The 14,635-nt window shown below is 41.7% G+C and overlaps 1 protein-coding gene across 3 annotated transcripts in view; it reads left to right on the top strand.

Annotated features, from left to right (window-relative positions):
* The window catches only part of rptor (regulatory associated protein of MTOR, complex 1), a 151,125-nt gene that overhangs the window by 114,035 nt on the left and 22,455 nt on the right, over positions 1 to 14,635 (top strand). For all 3 annotated transcript variants that reach the window (XM_062997367.1, XM_062997366.1, XM_062997365.1), the window contains exons 22-26: positions 2,126 to 2,244; positions 5,226 to 5,329; positions 6,446 to 6,620; positions 6,761 to 6,871; positions 12,508 to 12,613. In XM_062997367.1, coding sequence (XP_062853437.1) covers positions 2,126 to 2,244; positions 5,226 to 5,329; positions 6,446 to 6,620; positions 6,761 to 6,871; positions 12,508 to 12,613 — 615 coding nt within the window. The remainder of the gene's footprint in view (positions 1 to 2,125; positions 2,245 to 5,225; positions 5,330 to 6,445; positions 6,621 to 6,760; positions 6,872 to 12,507; positions 12,614 to 14,635) is intronic.

Below are 14,635 nucleotides of genomic sequence, written 5' to 3'. Positions count from 1 at the left end.
GATCCCCAGGCGGGGCGGTTCGGGTCCCTTCTGTGTGTAGTTTGCATGTTTTCCCCATGTCTGTGTGGGTTTCCTCCCACAGTCCAAAAACATGCAGTCAGGTTAATTGAAGACACTGAATTGCCCTACAGGTGTGTGTGTGTGTGTGTGTGTGTGTGTGTGTGTGTGTGTGTGTGTGTGTGTGTGTGTCTGCCCTGCGATGGACTGGCACCCCATCAGGGGTGTTGCTGTGTGCCTTGCGCCCATTGAAAAGCTGGGATAAGCTCCAGCACCAAAGACACTAACTGGATAAGCGGTTGAGTGAGTGAGTAATAATAATAATAACAATAATAATTAATAATAATAATTAATAATTAATAATAACAATAAAACAAAATAATAACAATAATAATAATAACAAAACAATAATAACAACAATATTAATATTAATAATAACATTAATAATATTAATAATAACAATAATAATAATAACAACAATAATAAAATAAGAATAAACAATAATATCGATAAAATAAAATGAATAAATGTGTTCAGGGCAGTTGTAGAGTAGCGGTTACGGTACTGGACTGGTAATCGAAAGGTCACTGGTTAAAGCCCCACTGTCGCAAGGTTCCCACTGTTAGGCCTGAGCAAGCTCCTTAACCCTCAAATGCTTAGACAGTATACTGTCACAGTACTGTAAGTTGCTTTGGATAAAAGCGTCTGCTAAATGCCGAAAGCTATGAGTTCAGATATTCTGTACTTCTCTCTCTCTCTCTCTCTCTCTCTCTCTCTCTCTCTCTCTCTCTCTCTCTCTCTCTCTCTTCTCTCTCTTTCTCTCTGCCTTTGTCTGTACATGAGGTTTGGTGAAAGCAGTGAGAGATGTCAGACAGCAGTTGGGATACAGTGATGTGCAGGGAACATCCCGTCCTGCTGTCCTGTTCTGCTGTAACACACACCACACACACAGCCGGAATACTAATGCAGTTCCAGTGCAGTTTAAATACTGTCTAGAGCATCAGTAATAAAAATTTGAGTATTGTTGTTACTGTGCTTAGCTTTGAGCTTTGATGTGTGTATGTGTATGTGTGTGTGTGTGTGTGTGTGTGTATGCACGCTAGAGTCTGTTCCCTAGAGTCTGCGTTCAAGAAGTTCTTCAGATTAGACTTGAGGCAACGTGTTGAATGTCAATGACTGAAAGCCCTCAGTGTGTGTGTGTGTGTGTGTGTGTGTGTGTGTGTGTGTGTGTGTGTGTGTGTGTGTTCTGTGTGTATGTTGTGTGTATGTTGTGTGTAAGAGAGTGAGAAAATGAGAGTGCTTTTGTGTGTTTGTTGAGTATATAAGAGAATACATGCACTTAATGCAGGTGCACTGCAGGTAGAAAACAAACTGCTGGTACTAGATATAAACATGAGAGAGATCAGATTAATACATGAGAGAGATCAGATATTTGCCTGTATATAATCTTATTGTTTGTATATTTTGTGTTTAATGTTAATTTTTTTTCTTGTGTATTGTCTGCAACGTGTACATTGCTTGGAAACTGTATTTATACTAGAGAGATACCATCAGCCGGAACCAAATTTCTTGTGTGTATCTACATACTTGGCCAATAAATCTGATTCTGATTCTGATACAACCATGAGAGAGATCAGATATAATCGTGAGAGAGATCAGATATAAACGTGAGAGAGATCAGATATAACCGTGAGAGAGATCAGATATAAATGTGAGAGAGATCTGATATAAACTCTGTTTCCAGTAGACTGAAGGATGAATCAACCAGTTAAGAGAGTGTCAGTGCTGAATGTGTGTAATATAATGAGTGAATTATAGCAGAAATGCAGCTGTTAGATCATTTTAACAGGTTTGGATCCTGCAAGCAACCAGTTTCAGTCTCCTGCTGAGTTCAGCTCCTGTATTGTTGTGTAAAAATGAATAACTGCTTCTCCTGTGTGTTACTGAAACGTCTGAATTCATTTCAGTGGTGTGTAAAAAATATTAATCAAAGTTTCACTTTCTGGTCACAATCCGTTCAGCATCTGCTTTCTGAATGCTCAACTGAAACAAACCATGACAAACCTCTACTAATACTAATAAATCATTGATTGTTTTGTTTTTGTTTGTTTGTTTGTTGTGTGTGTAGGTGTATCGTTTAACAGCGTTTACACTCAGATCTGGCGAGTGTTGCTACACCTGGCTGCTGATCCCTTCCCCGAGGTGTCTGACCTGGCCATGAAGGTCCTGAACAGCATCGCTTACAAGGTACAGTTCACACCGTCACTCCCTAATTGTTGATTCAGGATGAAAAACATTGTATTTAATTTTAGTGGAAGAATTAGTGTTTTCATTATCAAGGATGAACTGGATCTTGATTGACATCTGTATATATTTATGCAAATACACTATATGGCCAAAAGTATTTGGACACCTGACCATGAGCTTGTTGAACATCCCATTTCCAGTCCTGTACCGTCAGCACCTGAAGCTCCTAGAGCGCTTCCACCAACGCTGCCTCCGTACAATCTTGGAGATCCACTGGAGTGACTTCATCACAAACGTGGAAGTCCTAGAGCGCTCGAAGCTTGCCAGCATCGAGACTATGCTTCTGAAGTCACAGCTGCACTGACCAGGCCACATATCCCGGATGGAGAGCCATTGCCTGCCCGAAATTGTACCGTTTGGTGAGCTGTCCACAGGCAAACGCGACAGAGGGGCACCAAAAAAGAGATATAAAGACTCTCTTAAGAAGGCCCTCAACCTCTGCCACATCGACTGTCGCCTATGGACCTCTCTCGCCGCTGACCGGGATGCCTGGCACCTCACCATAAATAAAGCCACCTCAGCCTTTGAGAGTGCCTGCAGGGACGCGCTGAAGGAAAAACGACAGAAGAGGAAGAACCGTGTGGGTGAGACCTCGGACCCTGGCTAGACCTTTCCCTGCAGCCGCTGCAGACAGGTTTGCCAACCCCGCAGTGCCCCCTCAGGCACCAAAGTGTTTGTAGCTGTTGTGGACAGTAGCCCTTGTTTTTTATATCTTTGTCTGCGAAGTATCGCCATGTGTGTGTATCTTTTCAGCTATAACAGCAACCACTCTACTGAGAAGGCTTCTCACAAGACTTTGAATTATGTCTGTGGGAATTTGTGCCTAATTAGTCAAAAGAAAGCCTCAATTAATGTTGCAGTTCATTCTAAAGCTGTTCAGTGGGGCTGAGGTCAGGACTCTGTGCAGGCCACTGGATTTACTTTAAGCCAAACTTTTCTTCATGTCTTTATGGACATGCTGTGTGGCACAGTCATGCTGGAACAGGACCTTTCCTAAACTGTTTCTTTAAACTTGGCAGTATATAGGTTTCTTAATATAATTGATTTATGACGCTTGTTAGCAATTGTTAAGGCTGAAACACAAGAATTCAAAATTGAAAGCGGTGTCTCAATACTTTTGGCCAAAAAAGACCTTTAGGCAGATTTGTCTATGTTTCTCTCCAGTCTCACATCTGTTTAACACTCTTACTCCAAACTGCAGCACATTAGCATAGAAATCACATTAAACTAAAGCGTCACCAGCTGTGTGTGTGTGTGAGTGTGCGTGTGCGTGTGTGCGTATTTCTTCGATCAGTAAAAGTGAACTGAGGTGGGTGACTCAGGGACATGAGAATGGACGAGAGTGCAGCTGTCCTACCTGTCCTTCACTTGATCAGATTTACCATGTAGACGTCAGAACACCTGCGTCAGTGCTGTGTGTGTGTGTGTGTGTGTGTGATTGGATGAAGATTATGTAATTAAACAATCAAACGAGGTCTGATATGATTGTGTGAGATTTATCACCTCTGCATTAGTACAGATCAGACTCAGTGAGTCAGGTGTGGAAGAGAGCTGTGTGGTACCTCTATGTGCTTAACCAATCAGCTGTCTTTATTTTACATCAAACTTTATTTTCAAGCATTTTCTTAAAGACATGGTATAATATTAAAAATTCCTATTGTTTATAATAACTGTGCTACTTCAATAATTACGGTAGTTTATGCACATTAGTGCCTTATTTCATTCTATTTCTGCATTTTCCCCCCTTTTCGCCAATCTAGTCATATCCAGTCATCCACAGCAGACCCCTTTACCCTGACTGAGAAGGGGCATACCTGACACGCTCCTTGCCACTCATGTGCACTTGCTAGCTGCTTTTTTTTACCTGGCGGCTGGGTTACCTAAGACAGCAGCATTGCGTAAACCAGTGCTACATTATTCACCATCTCTGTGCAGCGCCTTTGACCAGCCAACAGAGGTTGCAGATGCAGCAGTAATGAGGAATCCCATCGACCATTTTTCAGAGATTCAACCTTTACTCAAATTCGTTCTCGGCACCCAGGCGGCACAGCGTGATATTCCGCTAGCACACCAGCACAGAGTTTCTGAACTCTTCGGTTCGAAACTCGGTTTTGCCACCGGTCGGCTTGGTGCCATCTGGCTGGCATAATTGCCAGTTTCTGCAGCAGATACCAATTGGCCACCGTATCTGCAGGGTGGGGCCGGACTTTGTGTGTGTGGGTGGGTGGGTCTTCCTACACTGTGTAAGGACCCTGATTGGCGGAAGATACACCTGTGCAAAATGTAGGGGTGGGAAGAGGAGGGCTGTGCACGTGTCGGAAGAGGCGTGTACGGCGACGTGCTCTCTAGTATCTCTCGGCAGCGGAAGACAAAATTGAGTGTGCTAAATCGGAAGGAAAATTGGGAGAAAATGCATTTAAAAAAAATTCGTTCTCTTGATTTATGATTCGTGATGAACACTTTTCAGTCTGAGGATAAAAAGCAAAAGTCGCATTTTCATTAGTGGTCTCAGTTTGCCACACTTTACATAATATGGGATGAATTGGAACTTGATTTTTAAAGCAATATGCACTTATGCAAATACACTATATGGCCAAAGGTGGTTGCAGCAGTAATGAGGAATCCCTTCAGCCCATCCTCCCTCAGACGTGGCCAATCATGTCTGTGTTAGCTTTCAGCTGACTGGTAGCAGAGTTTGGATCTCGAGAGCTCCAGATCACAGCGGTGATGGACTAGTGCCCTTGCTTTTACTTTTTTTGATTAACTGTATAATAATGCGAGGCACCAGTACTTTGTGTTAAATTTTTAATTGTGTAAATTCATTCAAGTGATCATTATTAAGTGTGCACAATTAAAAAAAAAAAAAAAACTTTTACAGTGTTTTAATTTGGTGTGTGTGTGTGTGTGTGTGTGTGTTAAAGGCTACAATGAACGCCCGGCCGCAGAAGATTCTCGACTCTGGTTCTCTTACCCAATCAGCACCAGCCAGTCCAACCAGCAAAGGAACCCTCATTCACCAAGCAGGGTGAGATGCACACACACACACCAACAGTACTGCTAGCCCCTCCCCAAATCTTTACTCAGGGTCTCAGCACCACCTGAAAACACTGGGAGCAAGACAGGTCTAAGACACTGGACACTACATCAGTTCAAGACACCACAGAACCTTTTACATGGTCACTGTGTTACAAGACTGAGAGATGCTTATAGTCTGGATTTAGCTCCATCTGATTTCTACCATTTTGGACCGTTCAAAGAAGCTTTAAGAGGAAGAAGATTTTCATGTGATGAGAAAGCAGCGGTGCATCTACGTGCTCAACCAAAAATGTTTTTTTGCTGATGGTTAGTGATGGCAAACTGAAGCTTTCTGAAGCACTGAAGCTTTCCTCCTAAGTGTTTCGAAAAAAGGTTCATTACTCGAAGCGTCATAACACAGTGCACATTAGCGACGTCTGGTGGTCAAAACCTCAAAGTGCTTTGTGTATATAGTGTACAAGGGATTCTTTTTTACAGTAATACAGTAATATATTCTAAATAAATATAGAATACACTCAGAAAACATCTTGATAAGGCAAACTTAAAAAGCTATACTGTTGTAATTCTTATAACATTCACACTATTGCTGCTTTCACTTTGTCATGTTATTATTCTGTTAATATATACAAAAACGACCCTCGAAGCGCGCACCAGGATTTGCTGCTTTTGAATCTTTCCCTGAAGCAGTCATGTGGTTGTGTGCCGAAATTAAGCTTCGGATGTCATTGGTAACGTGGTCATTGTAGAACGAATCGAGCATCGACGCAGTGATTGGAATCAACGTGTGTCGTTATTTTGACACACGCCTCGAAGCTTCAGATTCAAGGGTGACATTACTACTGATGGTATTAAAGAGTTGGTACGATGCTTGAAAAAATTCATCAGAAGCTGACAATGTAGAAAAGTGATGTTATTAGTTTTTGAAATTCTTATTGAGTTTTTAAAAGTGCGGTAACTTTTCGAAGAACCCTCATATGAAACTAAGCTTTGGCAATACGAACATCCATATTTTGTCATGCCAATAAAGCTATGTTTAAGTTTGAGTGTTTACCTGTGTGTGTGTGTGTACATGCTATTTGTAGCTAACCTCTCTGTCTCCCTGCAGTGGGTCTCCACCCATCCCGGGCGTTTCTAGTTCAAGCCTCACCAATGACGTGACAAAGCCACCACAAGCCCCGCCCTCCAGGCCTCCATACACACCCACTCTGGGTTCTCAGGCTCCACCTCATTCGCACCAGTTCTCAAGGACACGCAAAATGTTCGACAAGGGACCTGATCAGGTAAGAACACGCTACGGTTACACTCAACCACCTTTCAGTTGTTTACAGTTATGAAATGTGTGTGTGTGTGTGTGTGTGTGTGTGTGTGTGTGTGTGTGTGTGTGTGTGTGTGTGTGTGTGTGTGTGTGTGTGTGGTTTAGATGACAGAGGATGGTGATGACGCTCCTGGTCACAGACACTTCATCAGTGTGACGTTGCAGACCGGACTGTGTGACTGGAGCGCTAAATATTTTGCCCAACCTGTCATGAAGGTATGATGACAAGGATTGGTGTTGCATTCCCAACACTAGCGGTTAGGAGGACAAACAAGGCTATACTGCTGTAGGCTGAATGGGTGGGCATAAACTGTTGTAGTTTGAATTAGTCTGGCTAAACCGCTTTAAGCTGAATAGGCGGGGATACGATTCAGGGCTGAACAGCTGTAGGCTACATGGGTGGTGCTACATCACTGAAGGGTATTTGAGTGAGGTTAAACTGTTTTAAGCTACATGGGGGGTTCTAAACTGTAGAATAAATGGATACACTGCTGTTGACTGAATGGGAAATGATAAACTGCTGAAGGATGAATAGACAGGAGTAAACAGCTTAAAGCTGAATGGGTGTGGAACATTAGTGTAGGTGGAACATTAGTGCCCAGCCTTACAAATGCTCTTTTGACTGAATGGGTACAAATTCACATAGACATACTTATACTACAGTATTGTGGGAAGCCTTCTCAGAAGAGTGGCTGTTGTTATAGCTGAAACTATCACATAGAGGTCACTCTATTTTAAAAGCATTTGTTTTAGAAATGGGTGTCCATCAAGCTCATAGTCACGTGTCCAAATACTTTTGGCCATATAGTGTATCTGGTGTAGGGATAAACTACAGTAGGCTAAATAGGCAATAGGCTGAATGGATTTGGATACTTTGCTGTAGTCTGATTGGTCATAACACTTTACTCTAGGCTCAGTGAGTTTGGCTGAAGGCTGTATGGTGAATGGTATGAACTAGACCAGTCATATGAGCTGAGTTACTCTGCAGTAGGCTTAATAGGCAAGATAAACTGCTGTAAACTAAATAGCTAAGGTCAGAATATTGGCTGGGCAGAGATAAACAGCCATATATGGGCAGGGCAAAACTGCTGTAGGATGAACAGGTGAAGGATTTGGGTTGGTTAGGATCACAGCAAAGAAACTGTTCTTTTGCGTTCAACCTTGCAAATCCCAATGCACTGTCTGTTTCTCATACACACAGTGCATTATGGGTAATAAACAGGTGTTTTGGCCAAGAGACTCTAACACTAAATAATGACTAAATATATACAGGGTTCAATCATCTGGCAAGAGAGTCCCAGTCTAACCAAGATTTGCCGGAGGCTGCGTCTCAGGATCCACCAGCAGAGGCTGGAAAAAATGTGTGGTGCCACTTTAGGTTATAAAAAATGTGTAAATAATTGCCACCTATAAATAAAGAAATTGATCATGTCTGTAAAATCTCTGTACTGAAGGTGTGATAGATCTTAGTGCTCTTCTCTAACTGGAGTTTGGTACTGGAGGAACAAAGTGGGCAGAGCTGCAGGGGCACTGTAATTGGCATCCAAGTTTCTCTTTTATTAATAATGGAGCTAGAAAGACAACGAGACAGAGCAGAGAGAATAAAAAGACACTAAGAATAAAGATTTTTACTAATGGTGAAAGACAGAAGAACTCTTTCATTATCACTCAAACCCGCTCTCACCCACTGACTGGCTCTCACTGTAAAATAATAAATGATCTTCATGTCTTTGCTGTAGAATAAGCCAGTGTTGTGCCACACAGAGGTACATTTCTCCAGTGAAGTGCTTTTCTAGGTGGCTAACCATTCACTTTAAAAGTCTATGTCAACGGAAGTCCTCTTAAAGATTTACCATTTATATAAATAATGTAAAACATCTGTGAACTATGCAGATTGTTTCACCTTTATGTTACTGTGATTCCTATAAATATTTCATGCATTACTAGCGAGTGAGAACTTCAACCAAGGTCGCCTGGAAAAATTATGATGACCATAAGAACTTGAAAACTTGGGTCATTAGACCATTGGAACCTGGAAACATGAGACCCTTGGACCTTGGAAACATCAGGCTTATTGAACTATAGAAACTGTAGGATCTTTAGGAACAATGGAACATGATGTAATGGGATGCCAAAACCTTGACCATTAGACCATAGGAACCTTGAAACATGGAGCATGAGACCCTGGGAACATGGGATATTCAACCTAGACCTAGAAACATGAAACATAAGGTAATGTGATACTGTGCTATTAGACCATAGGAACCTGGAGACATGGGCTGGTAAGCCACAGGAACCTACAGTACAAGCATGGAGCATGAGGCCATACAAATATGTTACATAAGACCATGAAAACATGAGAAATGAGACCAAATGAACCTGAAAACATAGTGTATTAGAATACATGTCACTGTAAACAATAAGCAATAGAATGTAGGACAATTACATTTTAAGGCATGAGATCATAACCTTAAAATATCAGACATGAGACCTTGGGACTCTAGCAAAATGCAGCACATAACACATAACTGTTACGTGCTGCGGTGTTGGGAAATATGGGGCATTAGACCATAAGTTCTGACTATTTCAAAAAAATATGACCATATTACTCCTGTCCTAGCAAAACTACATTGGCTACCCATCTCCAAACGGATTCAATATAAAATATTGGTACTTACTTTTAAAGCTCTTCATGGCTTGGCCCTGGTCTATTTATCCGATCTACTTAAACACCCCACCCCCTCGTGCCATCTTAGGTCCTCTGGCTCCAATCTCCTGGCGGATTCAGGTTTTCCACTATGGGTGGCCGGTCTTTCAGCTGTGCTTCCCCTTACCTCTGGAATTCTCTTCCTCCTACTCCCCGCTCTTCTTCTTCCCTCGCTCATTTCAAATCTCTTCTTAAAACTCATCTCTCTCCTGAACATTTTTCATAGTCCCTCTGTGTGTGTATATATGTGTGTGTGTGTATGTGTGTACACATATACATATGTTTCTTTAGTTTCTACTTTATTTGCCTGTGTAGAACTTTCTCTGTAAAGCGTCCTTGAGCTTGGTTAAAGGCGCTAAATAAGTGTAACCTATTATTATTATTATTATTATAATGACCTTAAAACATGGGGCATGAGACCATAGGAACCTGGAAACATGGGCCATGAGAGCAAAGGAACCTGTAAACATGGGGCTTAAGACCATAGGGACCTGGGAAAATGGGGCATGAGACTACAAGGACCTGGAAACATAAGAAATTGTTCCATAGGAACCTAGAAAAGTGAGACCTTTTAAAAGCGCCTCCAATGAGATATGGTGTGGTTAAAGTGGCCGTACGAATAACCGTTAACTTTAAAAAAGCTTAACATTTCTGATTGTACTAAAGCAATGAACTAGGAAAAAAGCTTACTGTCAAATTTTTACTTTCTTTTTGGACCACAGGTTCATAATTTTAGTACAAGAAAACTTATGACCAGTTATAATTAAGAGAGTTTGCTTTTTCTAGGTTGTTATTTTAGTACTGTAAGCCACGTTAAGCTTTTCTCACGTTAAGTGACTCTCCCAGAGAAGCTGATTCTCACCGTTTCTCAACACCCCAAGCTGTAAAACACACGTTTAAAAGTGCACCACCACACAGTGAGGAATATACAGCTAAACTTAGATGCATGTGGATGCTTTCAGAGTGAATTTGATGGCTATTTTGTGTCATGGTCACTTTTGATAATGTTTTACCGCACTGGTCAAGCCAAGCGCTGAGCAAAGCGGCAATTTGCGCCTACGTTGAGCAAAGTGAAAACCGCTTCTCATCTGAATCTGCCCTGAGACCCTGAAAATAAGGGCCATGGGGCCCTGAAACATGAATAATGTGACCATAAAAACAAAAAAAATGAGACCATGGTACCCTGGAAAAATCAGAGCAGAGAAATTTAGAAAGGATAGTTATGTAACCATGTGAACCTGGAGACACAGGAGACCGTAGGAGACTGAAACTAATGGGCATGAGACTGAAAAAATGCAGCAGGAGACCCTGAAAATACAGGATCTTGGAACAAAGCACTCTGGGAGTACAGGACTCCTAGATAATTGGCCCTACAGATCATAGGATCCTGAAAAAACAAGGCTAATGGAACTCTAGGAACATGGAGCTTTGAGTATATAGAACTTCTAGAAATTGAGTTTCGCAATAATACAATTTTTGTTTATCTATCAGCTGATGAACCCCCCCCCCCCCCCCCCGTGTTTTTTGGTTGCTATGGCAACTTTTCATCCCTCCTTTTAGATCCATTTTCACCTTTCTGTGTTTCAGCAGAACAGAATCTCAGCCTGTTTTCTTCTGCTCGAGTGAAGCTGTCAAACTTAAGCTCACAGTTTATTATCCATCTACTGCACTGTGTGTGTGTGTGTGTGTGTGTGTGTGTGTGTGTGTGTGTGTGTGTGTGTGTGTGTGTGTGTGTATGAGTGAGTGAACCAAACCCCAGCTCAAATCTACCTGCTCGAATGGATCTGTTAAACTCTTTCATCTCTTACAGAACACTTCCTGTAAAGTGTTTGTGTGTGTGTGCGTGTGTGCGTGCGTGCGTGCGTGCATGCGTGTGTGTGTTTGTGTGTGTGCATATTTTAGTGTTTGTGTTCTTGTATGTGTGTAAGAGTGTGTATGTGTTAGTGTGTGAGATTTTGTCTCTTTGTATTTTTTTGTGTGTGTAGTATGTTTGGGTGTGTATGTTAGATTGTGTGTGTGCTTGCATAGTTTGCAGGTGTTTGTGTGTTTACTTGTGCTTGCGTGTGTGTGTTTGCATATGATTCCATGTTTTCTAGTTTATTTGACTTTGTGTGTGTATACTAGTTTATACTAGTGTGTGTGTTGGGGCGGCACGGTGGTTAAGTGGGTAGCACTGTCGCCTCACAGCACTCCTGGGTTCGATACCCAGGTGGGGCGGTTCAGGTCTTTTCTGTGTGGAGTTTACATGTTCTCCCCGTGTCTGCATGGGTTTCCTCAGGGAGCTCTGGTTTTCTCCCACAGTCCAAAAACATGCAATGAGGTTAATTGGAGACAATGAATTGCCCTATAGGCAAATGGGTGTGGGTGTGTGTGTGTCTGCCCTGCAATGGACTGGTGCCCTGTCCAGGGTGTTAGGCCCCAGCGTCCCCCCACCCTGATTGGATAAGCGGTTAAGAAAGTGAGTGATTGAGTGTGTTGTGTGTGTATGTATGTTTGTGTGTGTGTGTGTGTGTGTTTGTGTGTGTCTGTGTGTGTGTTTGCATGCTTATGCTTAAGTATGTGTGTTTGTGTCTCTCTGAGTGTTTGTGTGTGTGTGTGTGTGTGCGCGCACCACTGTGCCACTGTTTCTAGTTTTTTTTCTATGATTAGCCTGTAAGGTTCTAAAGTCCTGCACCTGTTTCATCTTGTTTTCCACCTCCACCTGCACAATTGGGCCAGAATTATGTGGACACCTTACTGTAAGCTTGTTGGACATCCTATTTTAAACCAGAAGGCATTAATTTAGAGTTGCTCTAGACACCACTCCCCTTTTTTGTGACCATGACATTTTTCTTTGTGGCCTTCTTTTTACTTGGAAGGTTTTCCATGAGATTATTGAGTGCATCTGTAGGCATTTGTGCACAGCAACATGAGTTCTAGAGAGCTGGGTTTAATTCTCTTAGGTGGTTGTTGTCAGTGAGAAGTTTTGAATCTGTTCCATCTGTTTTGGTTTTCTTTAGGTGCTTAGTTAAAAAAACTGTTTAGGGAAAACCCCTTGACCCAGTGACCATCTTTAACATCACTGAACATCTTTGGGTTAAATGAAACCTTCCTGTCCAGCATCAACATCCTGCTGTATTTCTCTAACTGTATCTGCTTTTTTTAGATCCCCGAGGAGCATGATGTGGAGAGTCAGGTGAGGAAGGAGAGAGAGTGGAGGTTTCTGAGGAACGGCCGGGTCAGGAGACACAGCCAGCGCATCACACAAAAAGGTCCAGTATACTATAATTTTAAGAGAAAGAAGAGATTGTTATAATAACATGTTACATTCTGCACAACGTTGTGGCAAATCAAGTAGTGTGGATGCCGCGTGGCACCAGGGTTCCAGGGACTCGGGGTCTAACCTTTTATCTGGTAACCATATGTAAGAAGGTTTGTGTTCACATAGGTTTTCGCCAGGTACTTTGTATTCCTCCTGTCTTGCTAAAACATTATGAGTAAGTAAATGTGTAAAAACAGTCAAAGATACACCATATGGTCAAAAGAATGTGGACACCTAATTATTGAGTCCAAGATACTAAGTACAGGTGTACAGTCACATCCATTATATTCAATATCAAGAATTATGTCGTATACCTGTTTTATCAAACATATACTAACTACATGTCCTAAATACTTTAATCAAGCCAAAATGAAAACAGTCTCAAGTTTTCGAAGAAAAAAAAATGGTTTAAAAGAGCTCATCTAAAGAACAACATATAAGAACAATGCTTAACAAGGACTGTAAACTGAAATATGAGAATTATCGTGATATACACTGATCAGCCATAACATTAAAACAACCTCGTTTTTATACTCACTGTCCATTTTATCAGCCCCACTTACCATATAGAAGCACTTTGTAGTCCATCTATTTCTCTGCATATCTTTTTAACCTGCTTTCACCCTGTTCTTTAATGGTCAGGAGCCCCACAGGACCACCACAGAGCAGGTATTATTTGGGTGGTGGATCATTCTCAGCACTGCAGTGACACTGACATGGTGGTGGTGTGTTAGTGTGTGTTGCGCTGGTATGAGTGGATCAGACACAGCAGCGCTGCTGGAGTTTATAAATACCATGTCCACTCACTGTCCACTCTATTAGACACTCCTACCAGTTTGGTCGACCTTGTGGATGTAAAGTCAGAGACGATTGCTGATCTATTGCTGCTGTTTAAGTTGGTCATCTTCTAGACCTTCATCAGTGGTCACAGGCTGCTGCCCATGGGGCGCTGTTGGCTGGATATTTTGGTGGACTATTCTCAGTCCAGCAGTGACAGTGAGGTGTTTAAAAACTCCATCAGCGCTGCTGTGTCTGATCCACTCATACCAGCACAACACACACTAACACACCACCACCATGTCAGTGTTACTGCAGTGCTGAGAATGATCCACCACCCAAATAATAACTACTCTGTAGTGAGTCCTGACCATTGAAGAACAGCATGAAAGGGGGCTAACAAAGCATGCAGAGAAACAGATGTACTACTGTCAGTAATTGTAGAACTACAAAGTGCTTCTATATGGTAAGTGGTGCTGATAAAATGGACAGTGAGTGTAGAAACAAAAGGGTGGTTTTAATTTTATGGCTGATCGGTGTATAACCACTGTGTAAGCATGGTGTAAAACACCTAAATAAATGAATAAATATTTAGTTTGAAAGATGATCACTGTGCTTTACATTCAGACATTCAATTCTTGCAGAGACTGAAATCAAACAATCGGGTGATTTTAGCTTCACAGACTCATTAGGGACATAGGATGAAGAATCTCACTTTTAATTAAAGTATTTTATATATGACGTATCAAGCAGCTGTTTCCCAAACTGCACATTACTGTACTAAATAGTATGCTTGGTTAGTGCCCTTAGAATGGTCTAGTTCAACAATATTTAGCACATTGGGTGCAGTTTGGAACGCAGCCTACAATGCAGTAAACCAAATTTTATGTATTTCTGAATGTTACAAAGTGCGGACTGCACTGTAGCATTAAGGAATCTCTGTACATGAGGTAAAAAGTGAATAACTGTGCAGTGGAACTAAACACCATTCTGTTACCCACACGAATGGTAGACAGAAACCACAACAATGCATTAAAACACAATAAAGGATAATTGAATCAAATGGTAAGCCTAATTTGTAACCTTTACTTTAAGACTTGGCTTGTTTAGCTCAGTTTAAGTGGTTTTGTTTGTCTGTGTGTGCAGCCTCACTTAGATTAGCACTGACTCACTCCAGACACAGTCGTAGCCTCGA

The sequence above is a fragment of the Trichomycterus rosablanca genome, chromosome 6 (genome assembly GCF_030014385.1).
Source record: "Trichomycterus rosablanca isolate fTriRos1 chromosome 6, fTriRos1.hap1, whole genome shotgun sequence".
Lineage (NCBI taxonomy): Eukaryota > Metazoa > Chordata > Actinopteri > Siluriformes > Trichomycteridae > Trichomycterus > Trichomycterus rosablanca.
Note: the sequence above shows the minus strand (reverse complement) of the source record. Positions and strands in the feature narration are given on the sequence as shown.